The sequence below is a fragment of the Dromiciops gliroides genome, chromosome 2, assembly GCF_019393635.1.
Source record: "Dromiciops gliroides isolate mDroGli1 chromosome 2, mDroGli1.pri, whole genome shotgun sequence".
NCBI classification, from domain to species: Eukaryota; Metazoa; Chordata; class Mammalia; order Microbiotheria; family Microbiotheriidae; genus Dromiciops; species Dromiciops gliroides.
In genome coordinates, this window is record NC_057862.1 from 198,830,915 (window position 1) to 198,854,855 (window position 23,941).

The following is a 23,941-nucleotide window of genomic DNA, read 5'->3' on the forward strand; positions in this document are numbered from 1 at the left end:
ACTGGGAATCATCCATTAACCAATTGGGGCCAAATGAAAACCAAGGAGTTAGTAAGAAAGTACCTAATTGCTATTGTTGAATTGAAGTCATCTAGCTAAGATGAAGTCTTAAAAGAACTGTTAAATGTGATTGCCACAGTCAATAATATTTGAAAGATGTTGAAAAGTGCAAATGGTACTAAACATTTGGAGATGGGAAGATATTCTGATTTTTTAAATGGGGAGGGGAAGAAAGAACAGAGTCTGCAAACCATTGGCCAGTGAGCTTGACCTCAATTCCTGAGAGAATTCTATAATGAATGAATAAAGACATGGTTGATGAATATCTAGAAGAAGAAGGAATAATTACAAAGAACCACTGTGGTTTCACCAAGAATATATCTTGAGGGCAGGGACTGTATTTTGCCTTTTATTTGTATCCCTACCACTTACCACAGTGGCTGCCACAAAGTAGGCACTTTGTAAATGTTTATTGATTGATTGATATACTGACCGACATAATTTTTTGGACAGGATTAATAAACTGGTAGATGAGGATAATGCTACAGATATAACTTACTTAGATTTTAACAAATCTTTTGATAAAATATCTAATGCTATTCCCATGGAGAAGATGGAGAAGTATGGATTAGATGATAATACAATCAGATGGATTCAGAAAGGAGTAGATGGACAGACTTTAAGAACAGTTCTCAATAGTTCAGTGTCAATATAGAAGGGGATCTCCAGAGTACACCAGGGAACTATTCTTGACCCTGTACTGTTTAACATTTTTATCAATAACTTAGAAAAGTGCATAAATTATATACTCATTTCTTGATGACTCAAACCTGGAAGGGATAACTAACACACTGGTTGACAAAGTCATCATCCACAAATGACCTTGACAGGCTAGAGCACTGGGCTAAATCTTTTTTTTAATTCTAATAATTCAACATTTATTTATTTATTTATTTAATTTTTAGCAGGGCAATGGGGGTTAAGTGACTTGCCCAGGGTCACACAGCTAGTAAGTGTCTGAGGCCGGATTTGAACTCAGGTCCTCCTGAATCCAGGGCCGGTGCTTTATCCACTGAGCCACCTAGCTGCCCCCAACATTTATTTTTACATTACATTTTTCTGCATGCAGAGTGCTATGCTAGATACTGAGGGAACACCCACAATTTTGGTAACAGATGATTCCCATGCTTATAGACATTACAATCTAGTAGAAAACCCAGTCTATGAACTGGCTTACAACTAGATAGCCACAGCCCTATGATCTGATTCCCGTATAGAGACAGAGAGAACTATTAGGTGACTGAACAGAAGATTCAGGGTGCAGGTGGGGATGTTTCTTATATGGATGGAATTATAGAAGGTAGGCTCGCTCTGCATCAAATACAATTTGGTGACTCTTAGGTATGGGCTAAATCTAATATAATGAACTCCAACTGGGATAAATGTAAAGTCTTATGCTTGCTTGGGTACCAAAAGATCAACTGCACAAGGATGATATGGAGAAGACATAGAAACTAGTGATTATTATTTACAAATTAATAATTAATAAAAATATCTTGGTGTATTAGTGTGAGCTCAGTATGAGTTAGTAACGAGATATAATAATAATAAAAAAACTAATTTTATCTTAGGCTGCATTCAAGGTCATCGCCTTCAGGAATACTACATTCTACCTTTGTTAGACTTCGTCTGGAGTTCCACTCTGGGTAACGTGGTTTAAAAAGGCCATTGAAAAGCTGGGTAGTATTTGAAAAAAAGACAACAGCTCAAATAGTGAAGGATTTTAAGTCCATGGCATGGGTAAATCAGCTCAAGGAACTAGGAATGTTTAGCTTAGAGATAAGAAGACTCAGAAAAGACATGATTATCTGTCTGCAAGCATTTGAAGAGTTATCATGTGGTAGACAGACTAGAATTATTCCATTTAGACTCAGATGGAAGAACCAAGAGCAATTGGTAGAGGTTGCAAAGAGGCACATTTAAGTTAAGCGTTTGGAAAATCTTCCTAACAATTAAAGCTTCCCCAAAGTGGAATGGATTGTCTTGAGAGGTGGTAAGATCCTACCTATTTGTAGGTCCTCCAAGCAGAGGATGCACAATCACTGCCAAGTTTGTTATACTGGAGATTACTTTTGTATCTGGGTTGTACAAAATGGTTTCTATGAACTCTTTGAACTCCCAAATTATGGGATTCTGGGATTTTGTGAATGGTTCTGGCCAATATAAAATTAATCAAGAAGCAGGTTCATGTTGTTTGGCAGGAAGTCTAGGTCCACCGTAAAATAAAGAGGAAAAATTGGGATGTTTTAAAAAAGAAGTTCATTTTACTTTGCTTTGAATAAGCATATGATCTCCTATCAAATATTTATAGAAGTTGTGCTTTATCATTAAAATTATGAATAAGGAACCAGCGAAAATACTATGCAAGAAAGATCAGAGCATAGTATGATGATAAAAATGATCTTCTATTGTATATCCTGCTCTATGCACTCTATTCTACATTTTAGCCAATTTGTACAACTCTGACCCCTATTCATACTTTGGGCTTTTCCATTTCTGAGTTTTAGCTCATGCCATTCCCTATGGCCTGAACAGCCTTAGTCTCAAACCCCTATGCCTTTTGAAGTCCTACCAATATTGATTCCAAGCTTATTATAGATTCCTTTTCACACTCTGTAGTACAACCAAACTGGCCGTCTTACTATTCATTCTACAAAACACTCCGTCTCCTGTCTCCAAACATTTGTATAGGCTATCCTTCATGCTGGAAATGAACTCTCTCCTTCCCTCTGCCCTTTATAATCCTTAGATTCCCTTAAAACTCAGTTCCATTGCCATTTCCTACATGAAGTCTTTTCTGACCCCTCTAGCACCTAGTGACTCCTCCCTAAAATTGCCTTATATTTATTTTGTATCTCGTTTACCACTTTTCTTCCTTGATAGAATGTAACCTACTTGACACAAGAGATAGGCTCATCTCTCTCTTTATAATGCCTGATCCATAAAGATAGGGATATAGGACTGGACTTGGGATTTCATTGATATATGGTAGGAAAAGTCTTTCTGCCAAGGCAGGTTCAACAACGTAGGTGTTTAGATTGTTGCTTAACACACTTCAAGTTTAAGTAACTTGCTTAAAAACCTAGCATGTGTCACACAGCTAGCATGTGTCAGAAGCAATCCTGTTTTTGAATCTGGTTCTGTATCTAAACCACCATGCTCTACACAAAAGACAGATACTATTGGAAAGTCCTGAACCAACCTGATTTCAAATGGTGAGTTCCATCAGATCCAATTAAGTTGGGTTCAACACAACTAACATACTTAAAATTATATACCTAAAACCCACCAAAGTCCAACAGAATATCTTCCTTAACCTTAACCTTAAACTACTATTCCAAATTTTCCCTCTCAGCTTTATTAACAATTATTTCTTACTTTGATGCCATAAGTAACCTATATTGCAATTTTCTGGGTATGAATAGAGCTGAGATAGCCTTGGTGAAAAGGTTATTGAATTAACAGATAAATATTTACCATGGGAAATCTGGCAGCCACATTTTTAGAGGACAATTTATAATTTTTACCTTGATTTATATTCTGGAAACTATAGGGTGGAATTTAAATAAGAATTGTGAAACAAAGTACATACTAAATATTAACTATTCAGAATTGGGGAGCCAAGTCACCAACTCTTCTTCAATAGCCTTCCTAGCTATTGTACCTTGCCTATCTCCCTTCCATGTAAAGGGGAAAGGTGAAAGAAGAGGAAAAAGAAGAGCCTCCCTATCTAAAAATATCTCCCCAATATGTTCCATTAAAGATAAATTTCACTTAATACCATTTTTTATTTTCCCCCCAATCTTAATAGTATTTTCCAGTTACATGTGAAGATAGTTTTCAACATTTATTTTTATAAGATTGAGTTTCAAATTTTTCTTCCTTGCTTCCTTCCCTCCCCCTCCCCAATAAAGAAAGCAATTTGATATGTTATATATGTATATGCACAATCACATTAAACATATTTCCACATTAGTCATGTTAGTAACATGTTTTTAAAAGAAAGTGACCACCATTCACATATTCCTTTGAATTCACCTAAACAGATTATCTCATGATACTTAGCTCATGTCCTCCACATTAAGGTAATGAGAATTTTAATTGGGGTAAGGGGAGAAGGCAATAGGCAAGAGTAGAGTTAAATTTTTAATCTCTTCTGCATGATATAATATTGCTTCTTTGAATGCTGCAATTATAAAAATGTGAAAATGAATTTAATTTTGGGACAACATGGTTTTTGAAGTTGGACAAGAAAATTTTAAATCAAATATTCAGATTAAGGATTTAATATCTGGGATATCTGGGGGATTTGCACAGCTTTTAACTCTTCAAGAAAAAAAAAAGATAGAAGGTCTTTTGGCCAAAGATAAATGGTATTCAACTACCACAAATCAACATGAATAGATAGTAGATTAAGGATAGAATCTATAGTTCTCAGTCTAGAGGAATTGTTGGAAAGTACAAGAGTTGTCATGGTTATTTCAACAAAAATATAAATGTTACCTGTGTGTTGGCTTTTTTTTTAAGTTCATGGGATCATTAATTTAGGGATGGTAGTGCCTTAAATATCATTTCATCTATCCTTCTCATTTTGTATGAGAAACCTAGGGTCCAGATAATTAAGTCACTTGCCCAAGGTCATGAATTTAGTATGCAAGAGTGTCAGGATTTAAATGAAATTACTTTAAATCTAAGCCTCTCCACTATACTAAATTCATTTTCCAATTAGACTATTGAGTGGATGATTCTGCCTTGTCATTCCATCCTCTCCTCATGTAGCTCATCAGTCCAGAACCAGCATATTTCCTAAGTCTTGTATAATGGGGGAAATCAACTACTCAATATCCTAGGGGGCCCAGAATCAGAGGTAACCTGAGGATTGGAGGGTAAATACATCAAACATACCCACAATTCTATCAACTCCTGCCTTGATTATCAAGGAGGACTATATTCATCATCTGCCCTGTCACTTTGCATATACTTTTGTTCTCATTCTACTTCTTAGTCAGGGATTGATTTTTTAAAAAATTATCACTGCTGGGGGAAGCTAGGTGGTGCAGTGGATAAAGGACGGGCCCTGGATTCATGAGTTCAAATCCAACCACAAAACACTTGACAGTTACTAGCTGTGTGTCCCTGGGCAAGTCACTTAACCCTCACTGCCCTGAATCCCCACCCCACCCCCCACCCCACCCCCAAGGAAAAAAAAATCATTGCTACTGCAAAAGGCCAGATTATGTACTGCTTTAATAGCTCCACTTGGAATTTCTGTGACACTGTTTTGCAGACCATCTAGTTAATCTTCATTCCTTGGTCTCTTTTATACCCATCCAAATAAGCCCTGTTGTTGCTATATCACTAACCTATTCTATTTTACCTTTCCAATGTGACCACTGGAATCCTCACTGTGTTACTAACAAGTTGCCATTCACAGTAGACCATGTCCTTATCCCACATAGAATGTTTTGTGTATGTGTGTGTTTTGCACAGACACATTGTTTTCTCCCAAGAGAAGATAAGTTCCTTGAGGACAAGAATTATTTTTGTAGTCTAAGCACCTAGCACAGTACCCAGAACTCAGTAGGTAATTAATAAATGCTTGCTGAATTATAAACAACCTAATAAAGACCTTATATTAATACACTAGTCCTAATAACAGCAATTATTTTCCTATTCGATTTTTTAAAAAAATACCATAAACTTCAAATTTTTTCAGTGGTAAGAGGAAAGAAATTTTTTTAGAAGTTCTGTTGAAAAAAAATTTTTTAAAAAGAACTTCTATAGTTTGGATAACATCTTCCCAGCACAAATGCTTTAGGAACACATGAAGTTTTCAGATTAGTCCCCTACACTCTTGTCTATCCATCAAATTTGACTTTGTTAACTTCCTTCTTTGTGGTGTTGCTCCTGGTTGTAAGCCATTTCTAGAATTTCACTTCTGCCTCAATTGAATTCAACCAGCAAATTTATTTATCTATAACACCATGAGTAGTTTTTATTTAGTGTTACATTGAGTCATATGTATAGTGTGTCACTTTAAAATATAACTTAATACACACTATTGCTTTCATTTTAAGATCCCTCAGGACATTCCTGAAACAAGAAGTTTCATTTCAATGAGGTGTTCATAAAAGAAAAATAACTAAATGTTCTATCTATTGAATAAAACCAGCATGATATTTATCACATTTAAGGTAAGAAATTTTAATCTACTTTATACATTTTCATAACTAAAGAATATTTGTGAATATGTTAAAAATCACTTGGGTAAACAAAAAGAAAAACCAAGATATCAATAGAATCCTTGGGTCACAAAGCCTAAATCAGAGAAACAATCGATCAAGAAGCAAGCATTTATTAAGCAACTACTAGATGCCAGGTTAGGTTTTGGGGATTAAAAAAAGTGAAATAGTCCCTGAACCTCAAGAAGCTTATGTTTTAATGGTAGTTAGAGATACAGATGATAGATAGACAGTCACAGAGGGGCTATGCAAAATGAAAATATCATTTTACAGATTAGATAACTGAGCCCCACACATGGTTAGAGACCTTTGTCAAAAAGCTATGAAGTGCAATGCCTTGAACATAGTAGGTCTTTAATAAGTAGAACTGAACCTTACTGAAAAGTACTGGAAGATGTAATAAGCAGAATGGTTTCTATAACCAGTAAGATTTCCTTCTTCCTAATCAGTAAGTAAATAATACACTCCATTTTGATATCTATAATGACTAATCCTGAGAGAGAGAGAGAAGAAATGAAAACCCACCAAATGGTGTTATGTAAACTGAAACACTATTTATCACTGGGTACTGAAAAGAACTTTAACTTTTCAGAGACTGAGAATTAAAGTTGATGTTCACCCAAAGGGTGAGGCACATGGTGAGCTGCCTAAATCAACCTGATTTCGAGGAAGGCATGTTGCCAATGAAGAACAATGTCGGAGAGTTGACATAAAGGATATTATCAGAATGGGTGAGTGGAAAATATATAGATGGAAAAAAGTTGGGCCAGACATATGGTAAGATACAGGTCTATCTAATTCATCTAATATCCAAAGAACTAGACAGGGAGGCCCCTAAAAGGCTGTATGACACCCCTGCTCCCCAGGATTTGCTAAAGGATATAGATCTGCTGAAAATACATAGATGGGTCATGATCTCTGTCACATGAAGGAGTACCCACACAGATAAAATGTTGGATCTATTAAGGTATCGAATGAAAAGAAAAATGAAAACTACTCTTACTTCTATTCCTGCCTATTGACAGCCCAAACATTTCATAATATATGTCATGACAAATTGTGTACATGTGTTAACCCAACTATGACAATGGTCTATGACCAACATTTGTTGTCAACTTATTTCAAAATTAAGACTCAGTGGCATTTTGAAAAGGTATTTTGAATATTCTGATTCAGAAATTTTGAAAACTACATGGAATTTAATTAATATTACAGATGCTTTTAAAATACCCCAAATCAATACCTATGTTTCCTGAGGTACAGAACCTGTGTATAATAGGGCCAGTGCTCAGTTCTTTTATTTCATATGATGCACAGCTGCACAAATCCTGTCAGGAAACAGGCCACAGGAAATTCTTAACATTCTGAAGAAAAATCTCAAGATGTGGGACAGCTCTTTTCCGATGATTGTCCAGCAGATATTTACATCAAACTTTAAATGATTACTACCTAAAAGATTATTTTTATTCAACCTTTTTTGTAGGTATAGACCTCTCTCCTTTCATAAACACTCATTATTACTTTTTAAATAATTAATTATATTCTATTTCTCCTCCCACACATGCAAAAAAAAAATAGGTTGAAAACTATGGATGAACCCACAATGCAAGGTTTTGGGAAATATGCCTTCATAATGTCCTATGCTATTTTGTGTTGAGAACTCTAACTCTTGCATATATAATTCCATTATACTTTTATAAATCAGGGTTTTGAAAATGCTTTTGAACCATTAATATATTTTCCTGGTTAAAATTCTTTGAGATGTTCTTAACAAGAGTCTTAGATAATGAATTTGGGCAAACTCTGGAACAGTCTTTACAGTATTATCATTCTCATTAATTTTCAGAACTACCCACTGTGTTGAGATGATTGTCATGGGCCTAAGACTTCAATTTGGCTAAATATTTTTGCATATATTTCAACATATAAGTAACTAACAGATGTGTAAATGTTAAGTTTCTATTGAAGAAATGGTTAAATGTATTTACTATAATCTCATAATTTGTTTGCTACACTAATTCTTTTCTTAGTATTTCCATTTTTTTTTTACTTTTGTCTGCAATGGCCCCAAAGTTCCCAACGACAACAAAACACAAAGGTTTTAATACAATGCCAAGAGTAAAAAAAATTATGCTTTTTAAAGGTATCCTAAACAGGAAACCAAAACCAAATAAAATGTTACTTTTCACTGAGGTCCAGAATTAGCATAAAGCACACACGCAAAATTTTTCACCTAAGAAGAGTTTTCCATTCACATTCTTATTTGGCTGAGCAGTCTGACATCCACCACTCCCCTAAAATGCTGCTGAAAGAGAGTTATAGCTGAAAACAATATAACTTTAAAAAGAGTTAATGCAGATCATATGTGGTATCTTACTTTAGTGGAGTTTATTCTTTTTCTTTCCCTTTTTTGGCGTGTGTTATCTTTGAAGGCTGCTTCTGTTTCCATTGTTTCGTCTTTTAGCATTCACATATCAGAGCAATAAGTATTTCATTACTGGTTTATCTGTCCAGAGGCTTGAGAAGCAGTAACAATTAACCCTCCCTTCACAGTGATTGATACAGGCTTTGCTTTCAATTTGTTCCACTACACAGATCATGAAATTCTGAATGCAATCATCCTCATTGACCTACACTTTCAAACACACAGCTACAATGAGATGAAAGTAATTATTAAAAGGAACACAGGACTACTGAGAACTGAAACAAAGTCTTTAAAAAATCTTTTAGATGACCTTCTGGTAAAATTGGCAATATTTGATGTTAAGCAAAATAACAGATAAGGGGCGTGATCAGGAAGCATCCAATGTAGGCCGATCAATATGTGTTATGAGGATTATACTAGGTACTGTACCTATTTAGATGATATGTGAAACCATACGGAGTTTCTGTCACTCTACAACTACTGAAAACAAATGGCACTGAACTGTGCCTGCACTAGTTTAAAAATGATTTTTTTAAAAAAGAAAAGAAATATGCATGTTTTTCAAAAAGAATCTTAACTTCCTCCTTTATGTGGAAAGAAAAAAAAATGGTCACAGCAAGGGACCAAGAATGTAAAAGCAACAGTTAACTTCATCAGATGGGTTACATACCTGAGCCCCACTTCTCTCACTATATCTGAAGATTCACTGTAGGAAATGAATATATTTTTCACAAACCCTTGAAAAATAGCTTCAAATAAATATTAATCTCCTGCAATCGATACAGATGAGGAATGAAAAAGGATGGGTAGGAGAGTGCTGTGGCTACTGAGCTATATTAAAACAAGGGTTGCAGTAAAAGAAAATCAGGGCAGGAAACTATGCAGCCGCCTCAGGCTCTAATCACAAAACAGTGATGGAGATGAACCAATACTGCATGGATTAGCAATGAATTATTTTGAACTATAATCATATGCCTGCATGAAAGGGAGGTAAAAAACTAGCCATTACTCAAAGACTGATCTGCAGATCTGAAGAAAGGGGAAAAAGTAAAGTAAAATGGGAATAAATTTATATGCTAAAACCAAGTCAGGAGAATAATGAAAATCTAAAATGTTGTTACACTTCAAGTAACATTCTATTTAATGTCTTCCCTGTATTATATAATGCTAAGTATTTACACAGTACAAACTGTAAAGGACTTGGGCTAGAGCAGGGTTAAATCAGTGAGATTTCCTGTAAATCAGGACTTGATATTCTTTACCTGACAGCCTCACTTTTCTTTCTTATCCTTGCCATAAAATCACCCCTGGCCAACTTTCAACCCCAAATAGTAATGTGTTTTAAAGTATGCATTTACCAGGGGGAAATGTCATATTAAAAAGGAATTTAAGTTCCTTTGGTCCATCTGAAAAATTCACACCAAATGAACTGTTAGAACTAATTTTGCAAGGCAAGGGGAAAAAAATCAAAAGTGCTACTCGCAGAGATTCCTGAGATTCTTAGGAACAGACTGTTTAAATGAAGAGCACTTTCATCAGTAGAGGAATCCTCACGTTTCTAATGTCTTGCTGTGCATTCTGCAGGTTATAGTAGCAGCTGGTAGAGGTCATATATCTTTTGTGAGCATCCCAAAAAGGCTCGCTGCCAGACTGTTAAATTATGAATAAGCAATGAACAAAAGAATGCAGATACGGTGGTGACAAGATAATCCAAGCAAATTTATCTATGACAAATTTCACAGGATTAACAAATTACATTTACACAGAACAATAAAAATGTGCAAAAAAAAAAATGATGAGCCTACTTTTTCCTAACAGCATTAGTAAAACAAAAAAGTCACCATTCCACTGCACATATTTAAATTTAACTTTATCTAAAATAAGACATTTACAGCATGCTGAAGTTATTGTTGTATCATCCCTTCCCATTTTAAGTAAACATCAACAATACTGAATGTATGGTATACAGGCAAGTATCTAAAATACAGAAACCACATGCAGAAGTCACATGGAAACAAGATGTGTGTCCTATCTTGAGACAGTCACAGGAAAGCAGTTTTATGTACAAAATGTTTCTCCCTTAAACAGTGCAATACATATTAATTATGGGTCGTATTATTTCTTGAGTCCTTCATGTCTTGAAGACCAAGTAGCTATGTTCTGCAAAATTCATTCTTGCCATCTGACCTCATCAAATAAATTTGTGCAATTCTAATGAACAAAATCATGGTATCTAGATAGAATAGAAAAATATTAAATATTACTTCAGAAAATGAGATTCACAGAGACTTCTTTGGTACATTGAATACTATTTTACTATTTTAGAAAGAAATCCCTTAATATGCCATTGCTGATATATTAAGTGTATGTGAAAATTTTCTTTTCAGTAAAAGCTTGAGTATATGGCATGCCCTTCATTCAGTGAAGTGCCCATAACCCCCTACCCCTCCCCACCAAAGATGAGGTATTATTCAATAGCCTAGACTTATGGATAGAGATCCAGCAATGTTGTGGTTTACTACTTTTTCAAAGAAGTGATATTTGCTGAGTTTTAATAGTATTTAATGTAGGTACCAAAGTCAGATCACTTTCATCCTGCATGAAAAGATTGATGATAATTAACTACTGTAATCAGGTACAGTTTATTTTAAAATGATCTAAGGACTTTTAAATGTTCCCATCCCTCTTTTACTCATGCCTCATACTCATTCTTGTATGGTTGTTCCCTGCCTTCCCTTAACATATTCCTGGGGTCCTTCATGATACAACTGATGAAGAACCCCAGTAAAGCTTTATGAACATAAGAAGCCCAGGGTCTCCTAAGATTCTATACATGAAAGTTTGGTTTTCTTGGTTTCAATGTGATCATTTAATGAAGGCATACCAACAAAACCTTGGAACTTTCAGCTGCTAAGGTAGACATTTATCTATCCCTTATGCCCTTAAAAAACTTTAAAAATTTTACTTTGTCAAGGAAATAAAAATTTGATTGATAATATTGCATCTGAAAAATACAAATGTAAATGAAACTTGGCTTCAACAGTGACAAGTTTAATCTCCATTTTTCAATGATAAGAGATATAGTGAGGTATTACAAAGTTTCCTAAAATATAGTTCTGCCAAATCACAACTTTGAAAGCTTGATCCATGTCTGACCAAGCCTAGCTGGTCCAAAAACCCACAATACTTGACCAAGTTGATATATGACCAAAAATTCAGGTGGAGACCAAGTTTTTGGTGTCCATGGTCTCTAAAAGGGGTTGGGGGTGAAGTGGAAAGAAATAAAGGAGGTCATTGTTTACCATTTTTAATTGGTTTATTTTATGGTTTTTGTATAGTTTACTAATAGTGACAACTCCTATAACTGAAACTCCAAAATATTATATTTAAAATTATGTCCAGAAATGCATAGTTGTTTTCCCCATGTTAATGTTTTCTATATATTTCTCTTTGATGCTTTTGCTATTTGCCAGTAGCAAACTACTCTAACCATAATTTTCAGACAAACTGATGAGCCCCTACTTATGGTACCAGTAGTATACTCAGAAGTACTGGTCAGTTTGACCACAGTCATGGAAATGGGCATGACTAATGGATCTACTAAATCGAATATGTTGGTTCTTCCACTCAATGTGTAAATGCAACTATATAGAAATAACTTACATAGATGCTAGTCAGGACATGTGCCTCCAGGCATCTGACTCAAAACTACCGAAGCAAGAAAATTAATAGTAAATAATGTAGCAGTGCCACCAAAACAAAGGAAAACAAAAAACAAACCTAGCCTCCTATCTCTGACTCAACATTGATTCACACCATTATTTTGTAAACGATTACTTTCATGCATCAGAAGACATTATCTGATATCCTGAATGCCCTCCCAGGACCTATGTATGACAGAGCTAGACAGTTACTTACAATATTAGGAACCTTTGTCTTAGAGGGCTATGCACCTTTGGGTCAAAAATACCTGGCTTGAGAGAGCTAATGTCAAACTCTGGGGTAACTTTCTATACCTGCATATACTACTTATTGCCTACAGTTATATAGAATCTTTTCTCCTTAATTCCACCAAAGCATCTCAAACCAGTTTTGTTAACAAATAGTAACTTAAGTGTATTAGAAGTTAACTGACCCACTCCTAGATCACATTGAATATCGTGATTTTAAAAAATCTCAGAATGTAATAATCCAGACTGTCAATCTTACACACTAATTATTTTATTATACAGTCAAGTAGAAAGAGGGATGTCCACTGGCTCCCTGTAATTGTTTATATTTTCAATACTAATAAAAATTTGCATTCAAAGTAGATATTTTCATGGGATGAAAGAAACACTGAGTATATATACACTACAGCCTATCATAATACTAATGCCTAGTAAATACTGGTGAATGAATGAATGAATGAAAGAATGCTAGTTACCTAGGTTATGGGCACAGTGTGAAATAACGCATACCTTTTTTGCTCTTCAGAGTTTTAAAATCAAGGCCAAAATTATCCCATTTAATTAGATAGAACTTTTCCCACGATGCAAATCTAGACACACAAAACTCTCTAAGAAGTGTTTGTTCTATGTCATCACTGTAGGTATTTTGGATGTACAAGCAATCACTTTACTCTTACCAAGCCATATCCTGTTTATGCACTGTAGTCTTGCTAATATTACTACAAATTATTATAACTATGTATAGTTCTATCAAACTTAATAGTCCAAACATCCTATTCACACTAATGGGGCTTGGTGCAGTAAAAAATAATGTTCAGTTACAGTTGGTTTATTATCCTGTCCAATGAAGAAAAAGATTCACCATTATTATGAAAATACAAAATTGGCATTAAATTAAAAGCAAACACTAACTAGCATGTTTCCTCCTAAATTCTAAACATTTTTATCAGACATGTATAACTTATCCAAAACAATCATTCTGAAATTCTGTTGCATTAGTTTTTGAACAATTAAATTTCAAAAGTGGGATTATAACAAAACTATTTTATCTTTTTCCAACACAATAAATTTTTCCAGTAAGTTTCAGCCAGATTCAACCTGAAGCAATTAAAAATATGTCTACACAACACCTAAACAAATGGCCTGTCAGTTTAGTCAATACGACATCAATATAATCAATCAAAGTGTTTAGTTGCTGTTGCATATGCTCACAGCCAGTGAGCTCACTATATGTTCCATGTTTCAACTAGATTTTGAGGCGGTGCCAACAGAGGGTGTCTAGTTGCACTATTCTCACAGGTGAATTCAGGGGAACTCTTCAGAGTGGGGAGGCTCACAAGAGCTTTAGGAAAATTAAAAGTTGACTATTTAATGCTATTATAAAGCATTTTCTGGGAAGACCTGTCCTATAACAATTTACTGAGTAATTTTGAAAAAGATTTGGACAATTTCCTCTTCCTCTATCTCAAAAGGTAAACATCTATAGAATTGAAAAAAAAAAACCTTTTAATTAAAAAAAAACTGGATCATTTGAAAACTTTAAAAATATTGAGTTTGTTTGGTTTTTTAAAAAGAATATAATGTGCCTGACAGGGGAAACAAAATTTCCATAAGACTGGCATTCCAAATGTCCAGTTTCAAGCCAATGTGATTTGAAATCTCCAGTGGATCACAGACTAAAAACTGAGGCAGAGAGAAAGAGTCAAGGGGTTAATGGAAATTCTGACATTCTCTTAAAAATAGCTCCACTACTGGGTGCTACCATTGTGACACTGTGTTAAAATTAATGTAGCACATTGGAGGAGAAACTCAAAATTAATACCCCTAAAATACCAAATTGTTCCATTTCTTCGGACATATTTACTGTGCAACATATTTCTCTCGGTATTTGTTCTTGAAAGAGACATTAACTTCACATAACTTAGTAAGAAACAAAAAGTTGTATGTTTAAATAATGTGATAAAAAGCCATTGAGGACAAAAAATTTATTTTGGATCCCATTAGGCACTGAAAAAGTCCCAATATACATTTTGTCTTTAACAAACCCTAATCAAAATATAAGTCCCAACTAATGTTGATTCTAGGGTTATTTTAATCACAAATCAAAACCAGAGGCTGACATATTTCAATTTTTGTATAGCTCTATGACTAGAAATCCATAAATCAGAAATCAGAAAGAATGTTATAATGTGGGAGGGTGCTATTTAATAAAGGTCATTATAACTCCTAGCTCTAAAGCCATAAGATCTAATATCCTCTCTGGTAGCTCTATGATATGCTCATGCATTACAGTTCTTGTTGACAGTCTGTTGCCTTGGAAATATTTCATTATTTCAGTTTTTTCCATTTGTAGACCCTTGGCCTTGTGATATGAAGGCCACCCTATTTCATATTTTCGATTATCATTTAAGCAATCTTGTGGAGCTATTTATATAAAAGCAAGTGTTAGACAATGCATATCATCATTTATCACTGCTGTGCTTAAGCTTATACTGTAGAAATCTCCCCCCTCCCAAAAGAAGGGTTTTTTTTTCTTTACTTTAAACCAATAGTGCCGTGATACTGTGATATGCTTTGCAAACTAGCACAGACATATCACCTGTATGACACTTCTGTCTGTATAATTTTCTTGGTTATACATCCATATGATGAAAAAGTGTCTGGGCTAGGGCTTTATAATTTGCAGCCTACTGAACTTTAAAAGAAATCCATCCGCGTTTAAACTTACAACTTCTTAAATTGTTCTTTCAGCATCTATGCATAAGTGATACGAATTCTCAAGAAAGAAAAATTTAAGCTCCACTTGGACTTAACCAAGAACAATGGCAAAGGAAAACATTTTAATCCAAATTTTGGTTTATTATCAATATATAAGAAAAAATCTTTTGTAGTACATTAATATATTCCAGTCATAAATTTAAAAAAACTTATTTTAAAGCCATTTTTCCTCCATAGGTTTCTGATTATTAGTTTATTTGAGCAGTAATAAATGTCCACTAAAGCAGCAACTTTTATGAAATAAATAATTTGGGGCCATTTTTCATCTACAGAGCAGGACACAACCTAAAATAAGCACATATAAGAAAGTCTTTTTAAAACACTTGTATGCAACAGTTGTCCTGAAAATATTATTAAAGTTTCAAGACGAAGATGGGCATAAAAGTTGAGAGGAGGGTACTTCACGGGAGCAAATAACTACAAAGAGCAAGTTGATCCTTTACAAACCATCTGACATTCCATTTCTTGATACAAAAATCAAATCAACTGACACATACAATGTTTATGCTTAAAGTCTGAGGAACCTTTTAAACCCTGATCACAAAGAGAGCCCTTAGGGCACACAACTGTTTGGATATAGCAGGCCAAGTTTGTAGTTATTAGAGTTTTAAGAATTTAGTTTACAACTCCTTCCTTCCTTTCCTTAACATCACCCCTTCCTTTTCCCCTTTATTACTCCTCCCACTCCCCACAGGGTAAGCCTACTCTGATCCAACCTTTAAAATGACAGCATCAGAGCTGAACAAGAAGATGCTATTAAAGGGCATTAAATTAAATACAGTATATCCTCCTACAACTTCAATCAGAATTTCAGACCAAGTGTTATTTAGTTCAGCTCTCAAGTGGAGCAGAATAACAAATCGCGCACTTTGATTTACCTTCTTCGAATGCCAAATGGAGACAGGTGATAAAGAAAGCACTCATGCACAGGCTATGAAGTTTCCCCTAGAAATTAATTCTATCTTCAAGATTCCTATCTCAGAGAAATTCCCAAAATGGCACACAAATATGCTTCTGCTGGAGAGATTACTGGAGCTGTCCCAGAAAATATACTCACTACTAAACACAACACTAGGTTTAAAAAGAAAAAGGAAAGGAAAGGAAGGAAGGAAGGAAAGAAGGAAGGAAGGAAGGAAGGAAGGAAGGAAGGAAGGAAGGAAGGAAGGAAGGAAGGAAGGAAGGAAGGAAGGAAGGAAGGAAGGAAGGAAGGAAGGAAGTCTTTAGTCTGTAAACTGTTTTGTTTTTTTGTTTCTCTCAAAAAATTCATTACACTGATAAAATAATGCTATTCAAATAATAAGATGAACACATCTAAAAACAACTCAAGTTGATTATATGGTTTCTAAATGATAAAAACTTTAGTGTTTCTTATGAATTAAAAATTTCAAACCAAAACACATGTAGTTACATGATGATCACTGCTATTTAAGTTATACAATTAAACAGACCATGCAAACATTGAAATAGGAAATATATGTATGTGTACATACAGATACATATACATACACACACACAACCAAGAATGTTTTCAACTGTAGTCATCAAAGGTACAGAAGCAGTCAACTGACTACCCATCTACTTCTGAAGTTATACACGTGCATCACTCTTAAGGCTTTTTAAAAAAAAGATACTCCTATCCTTGCCATGAAGTGAAAGGGACAAGTTTAGAAATAAAATAATACGATAAAAGCTCTTTAAAGCATTTAGAAGTCTCCCTGTTAACTTTTGTTGAAAACTCACTTGTTAGATACCATGTGACCAAAAAATAAAAACTGTCCCCGATAATTAAATTTTACAATTAAACACAGGATTTCCTGGCACTTCCCTCTCTGAGTTCACTTGTAATTAATGCTAAGGAAAGCAATCACTCCTCTTTTGGTCTGTCTGGGGGTCTATGTCTGGCTGCATCTCTGTTTTCCCTTGAAATAAAAGGGTAGCATCAGATGAACTTCAACATAGCTTCCCACTGAGCATTTCCTCCAAGACAGGGTGGGAGACTTACTTTGCTCAACCCAATCTGCTATATGCAATTAATGTCATTAATGGGGCCAATTAATAGTAAATGGGATTCCAAACAAAGTAGTCTGGACGGAATGCAGAAGGGAAAACCACTGGAGAGACAGTTTAGTCATTCTTAAGTCTAACAATAATATTTACTTGGATTCTTTCCTATATATTTCGAATACAAACTTCTTTCCCTTTTGGTTCTCTAGTTTAACTAGCTTCACAGAGACAAGCTGAGCCCCGTGCCTGAATATAGAATTCTCAGCAGAAACTTTTTGAAACACAGACTCCCCAAACAGCAACTAAAGAGGGGTCGGGGAGGGGGAGAAGGGCTGGAGGAGATTTATGCTCCAACTGTTGCCAGAGGTGTATTGTGGTTTGGTGTTTTGTTTTTGCTTTATTTGTTTTTGGGGGGGAGGGGGAAGGGGATTGAAACGGGGAAGAGGAGAGCAGAGAGTGGGAGTGGCGAGCAGGACCGGAAAACCTACAACTTGATTTTGTTGTTGTTGTTGTTGTTGTTGTTGTTGTTGTTATTGTTGTTTTAAGGATGCAGTTTTGTCGTGCTAAGCAGAGCAGCTCTCAATCTCCTTCAGCTTGGCCTAGCTGCACTTGAACGGCACAACAGAGACGGCCCCTTAGCAAGACATTACGGGCCTGGTGCAAGCTTTCTCATTCCCCCGCCCCCCGTTCCTACTCCTCCTCTCTGCTTTCCCTCCTCCCTCACCAGCCCCACTCCCTTCCTAGAGAGCAGCTGCCAAGGGACCCGAGGCGGCGGCCCCGGGGATCCCCCAAGTTCTCCCCCATCCCCTACCGCTGCTCACGAATAGACTCGCCCCCCCCCCCCCGCCCTTCCCTTTTCTTTTTCTTTTTTTTTTCTTCCCTCAGCATGACACTCTATTCGCTGAGCCAGGGAGGTGCGACTGCTAAGCTACTTGCTGCTGTTGCTGCTGCTGCTGTTGCCGCTGCCGCCGCCCGCTGCTGCTGCTGCTACCGCCACTGCTGCTGCCGCCGCTGCCGCCGCTGCCGCTACCGCTGACACCACCGCTGTTGCCGCTTGCTGCTGCACCACACGTTGCCGCAGCCCCGGTAGACAAGATGGGGGTGGGGTGGGGGGCAGCTGTGGGGGAGCTCTAGCTAACTGGCCCCATGAGCTAGCGGGTTATCCGCAAGCTTGAAGACATCGTCCCCAGGAGCTCCCGGCCCAAGTAAGGGAAGCTGCAAAGCGGACGGAGCCCGCCCCAGCAGCACCAGCAGCAGCACCAACAGCACCAGCGGCAGCAGCAGCAGCAACTGGGGCAGCCGCAGCAGCAGCAGCAGTACCACCAGCAGCAGCAACAGCAGCAGGTTCAATAAACAGAAAAGTGTTACCGTTCTCGTCTGGAAGGATCCTGCTGAAAGCTTGGCTTGGTGGGCGCCATCTTCCTGATTTTTTTTTTCCTCTCTTACTTTTTTTTTTCCTCTCTCTTTCCCCCCTCCTGATTTGGGGGGTGTGTGTGAGGGTGGGTGTATGTGTGTAAGTGTGTGTGTGTGTGTGCGTGCGTGTGTGTGTGCGTGTGCGTGTGTGTGTGTGTGTGTGTGTGTGTGTGTGTGTCTTAGTAGCAGCAGAGGCGGCGGCAGCGATGGTGGTAAGACAGGAAGGCTACGGAAAAGTAGTGAGGCCAGAGCATTGCGGGCGGCCGGAGGTCCCCTCGCGGTGCAAGTGCCCCCCGGCACAGGTTGCTGCCTCCTCGCTTAGCGCCGCCGCCGTCCATGCGCTGCAGAGCGCAGAGAACCCGGGTAGCTCCGGCTCCCGAGACATGCCCAGCGCAGAGACAGGCGACCGGCGGCGGCGGCGGCAGCGGCGGCGGCGGCGGTGGTGGTGTTGGTGTTGGTGGTGGAAAAGGAGGAGGCGGAGGAGGAGGAGGAGGAGGAGGAGGAGGAGGAGGAGGAGGAGGAGGAGGCGGCAGCGGCGGAGGCAGCAGCAGCAGGGGGAGGCAGGCGCGCATCACCCGCAGCACCCGCGGGCAGCCTGGCCCTGGACATCGCCCCCTCTCTCACACACACAAACACACACACGCACACACGCACACACGCACACACACACCCTTGGTTTGGCAGCAGGTGTGACACACACGCCACCGGCGGGGTGCAGCTGGGGCCTAGGCCGGAGGCGAGGGGGGGGGGTGGTGATAGTGAGGGGGAGGCGTGGAGAAAGCTGGGGGAGGGGGTGGAGAGGACAGTAAGGGGTTTTCTGGCTTGACCGCTGTGAAAGTATTTCTGGGCATTTTCCAGCTGCTTTCCCCCCAGCACTGCTGACTCTCTGCTCTCTTTCTCTCTCATGTGTTAGGGGACGGGGAAGCTCCGCTGCCGGCGCAACAACGCCACTCAGTTGCAGTTTCACACACTTCCCTTCTCTGGAGTGTCAGATCCAGGGGAGGGGGGAAAAGAGGGAGAGAGAGAGAGAGAGAGAGAGAGAGAGAGAGAGAGAGAGAGAGAGAGAGAGAGAGAGAGAGAGAGAGAGTCATAGGCAATAACAGAGAAAGAAAGGAGATAGGAGACACATGTTTCAAGTGTGCATTTGAAGGCAGAGAAAATAAATGCATGGCTGTATGTATGTATCTAAGCATGCAGACTTGGAGAAAACCACCTATGGCCAGTGTGTGTACAGATACTTTTGTATATACAGTGTAGATGCACTTTGCAAGAACGTGCTCCATCAGGATCAATGAATGGCATGTCCCAAAGCCCATGTGTTCCTCTGTATCGTATGCATACGTACATAGCCTGGAAGGACAAGCTTATGTTTGTAAAATTCAGAGTACACAAACACTCCCTGTGAACTGAGGGGAAAGAAGGAATTGGGACACTATATACACAGCTTGTTGCACAGAGGGTGCAGCTGTCATATGGCACCATACATACAAAATGAGGTTTGAGTAATACTCCCCCTTTAGGGAGAGAGGACTGAGAGAGGGAAAAGGACACATCTGAAATTCTCCGTTTACTAGAATTTTTAAAATGTGTTTTAAATTTAAGACAGTCACTCAGTTATACTCTTGGGCCTGGGGAGTAAGAGATTTCACTAGGGCAAATGTTTTATTTGGGGATATTTCAATTCCAAGACCCCATGATGTTTGGATTGTCTTCAAAAGGAAAATCTACAGGTAGGATAGGATGGAGAGTAACTTTGAAAGTGAAAGAAGAGACTATGGGGTTGGCAGAACACTAGAGCTAATGGGCCAGCAGGGAGGTTAAAAAAAAGTTGCCAATTAGGAAGTTTGGCAGTAGGAGCCAATAGTACATTAGCCCTACAAAAGAGGCTTTTCTCACCAAAAATGACAATTCAGGGAGAGGCATCTGCTTACTTGAATTTTTATCTGGGCTCTGCAAGCCCTAATATAAGAAAGTTTCTTCCTCTCTTCTCCCCAATTAGGTTTTCCCCAAACTCAAACCTTTTAGTTAACTAAAATGTCACCATGAATTTGGGTACACATAAACTCACTCCACACACCAAAAGACTAGCATAAAAATTAATCCTGTTAGACCCCTATTCATAAAGCAGGACAGACTTTTGCACTTCTCTGGACTCTATAGCTTGACCCTTTGCTTGTTTGCATTCCAGATGAAGTGACAGAGGACAGTAAAGGTATTTTCTCCTTTACACACAAAAGCACATTATATAATTTAATCTGTTTCACAGAAGTTCTAATCTCTCCCTCGAATTAAATAAAACTATGGAAAGTAACAGGTGTCATCCCTGTCTGGCCAGAAAAAAAGAAAGGTAAGCAAGGCAGCTACAGATTTCAAAGATATGGTGGTGTTTTCCCAGTAATGATGTAGTGTCCGTCCCAAAAGGGTGATAGTTAAAACAAGTATAGTCTGAGCAGAAGGGGTATTTAGGGGTTTTTTTGTGTGTGTTTGTTATAAAACCTTAATCTATAAATTGCAAATGGGATTCAGGTGCTTGATGGACCATTTGACTTAAGTCACAATTTCAAGCATGTAATATGTCTAGTCTTTTCCAGGGGTCTAATCAACAACTTTAATACACATCAACAGGTGGAGGGGCACTGGCTAGGTTCATAACTTAATCCAGAATTTTGTTCTTTCATAACTATATTTCTCTACTGATTTTGAAAGCAAATGACAACACTAAACTATTGAAATCAAACTAAAGCATTGTAAATGTACTTGCTGCCCAGTTGATACATTACTAGGTAGCTTAAGCTCTCCAGAGACTCTTTTCATTTGTCTAAAAAGCCAATCTGACATTTCTGACCCTTGACTTCCCCACTTCACAGACCAAACTATTGTGACTGTTGCCTGTACTTCCTAGTTAAAGTGACCGTCAGTTCCTATTGTCATTTAAATGTTTTATATGTGACTAAAAAAAATCATACAGGGACCTTGAAAAGGGAAACCACTAACCCAACTCTTTTCTGGTCCTTTATATCTGAAAGGTTCCCAGATCTTTTGTATTAAATGTTCGGGTGTTCGCTGGAGTGAAACAAGACTGAAAAAAAAAATTGAATCCAAAGTCCCCTTGGCTAGGAAAAGTACCCAAGCATCCTTTTGAGTTATTTCCAAGAATGTCTTTTTGAGCTTATTTTGCAATAAGCAAAGTATATATAAAAGCCTCCTGCAGGATCCTTGATATAGTAGACATCAACTTGGAAAATATTCAGTTGTCCCTTGTCCCCAAGCCTAATGTAGTCCATTCACTACTATGGGGTAGTAAATATAAAATAAAGGAGAATAATAGATTATCTTTACCTTTTGGTTCAAATTCTGTTGGTTCAACTAACAAGTTCCCAAACCAATGAAGTTTATAATGTTTTTTTTTTAAAAAAGAGGACCTGTTCCTTGATTTATGTGGTATGTATGCATTTAAAGTTACATGCCATTGGATTTTTTTTTTGTTCAATATCTGCGATTGTGGGAATACAAATATTTAGTTTAACTTTCTTCCCCCTTCTTTCATCTCAAGGGCACAAAACAGCACTCTCCCACCCCCATGGAATGTTTAAATTTCATTCTAGATTATTAGTTTTCTCAGCTGCACTTTTGTGGATTACTTTTTCGTTAAAGCCTTGGACCACCTAAATTCTTTTTAAGCAAAACTTTAGTGTTCAGGGCCAGTTTGATGGTTTTTTCTTTCTTTCTTTCTAAGATGAACTGAATGTTAAAAGGATTTTGAGACATGTTTGTGGCAAGAATCTATAACGGTTTAAGGCAAAATCAAACCAAGAATGGCTTTGAACTGCATTTTCACTTACTACTTATTCTAACTTGGGAAGATTTGCTTCCTAACTCCCTGTCTCTGCATCTTACACATTTGCATTATAATGCGTTTAAGATGAATACTTCACAGTGCAGAGTAGACTCGGATTTCATGCTGTATTTCCCCGTAGTAACAGGTGACATGATAACACTATTATGTAGAATTGCAAGTCTGCAGCTACACGTGAAAATCGTTCCTATTCTGTTTGAAAACAAATTATCAATCAGTCTACCGTGATCAATTATACCCCTGGCTGCCACTTAGAGCGGGATCTGTCCCGGACATTGACATTGAGAAATTCCGCTGGAAGGGAATGGGATCCCAAACTTTGCCAAGCACCTGGAACCAGATCTAGTACTTAACAGAGAGTCGACTACTTTGCAGGGGGGAAAAGAGGACTACGAGGTCTGGTGGTAAAAGAGTATTATGTGGACCATTTGACTTCTATGATGCATTGGAGTGCTTTTTAATCTGAATTCCCCCCACCTACCCATTTTCTTATATTATATATAGCGAGGAGCTCGTTGATGTATGCAGATATGCATTTATGTTAAAGCAAACAAAACAGAAGCAAGTGAATATTAGAGTCGTCGCCCACCCTCCCACTCCCCACCCTTGAAAAAATAAAATCCCAGTTCTCCTTGTCCTGACTACTCACCGCTGTTGGTAGGAAGTGATGCCCTGGACGTTTTGCGGGTTGCCGTTGGCTGCGGTGGTAGCTCTTCCCATGCCTGCCCCGGCCGGCACCCCAGCAGCTGCCCCGCCGGCTGCTGCGGCCGTCACCTGCACACTGAAATCCGGGAAGATTCTGATCATCCCCGCGGCTTCAGCACCCGGGCGCGGCGAGTCTAGGCGAAAGCTGACAGCGACTCTCCCTCCGGCGGCGGCGGCGGCAGCAGCAGCAGCGGCAGCAGCAGCGGAGCCAGGCACCAGCCTGCAATCCCATTAGTGAGCGGCGGCCACTGTGAGCGACTAGAGGGAGAGAGACGCTTTGATCTGAGCTAGTAGGGTGGAGGGTGCTGGGAGAAGGAGGTTAGGAATGGGGGGGGGGGCGGGAGGGGATCCTGGAGACTTGCGAACAGGGAAGCGTGTCAGGGTGGTTTTTTTTTTTTTGTTTGTTTTTTTTTTTTTGCAGGATGGGGGGAGGAGGGAAAAGGGAGAAGGTTGGTCCTTTCCCCCTCTTTCTAGTGGTATTGCTACCAGAAGCTGCAATTGCTCTAAC

At 38.2% G+C, this 23,941-nt stretch overlaps 1 protein-coding gene across 1 annotated transcript in view; it reads right to left on the reverse strand.

Moving 5' to 3' along the window:
- The window catches only part of NPAS3 (neuronal PAS domain protein 3), a 1,138,615-nt gene extending 1,114,894 nt beyond the window's left edge, over positions 1-23,721 (reverse strand). The window contains 1 exon segment of the mRNA XM_043988462.1: positions 23,378-23,721. Within this exon segment, the coding sequence (XP_043844397.1) occupies positions 23,378-23,535 (158 nt within the window). The 5' untranslated portion in view covers positions 23,536-23,721.
- Between the last annotated feature and the right edge of the window lie 220 nt (positions 23,722-23,941).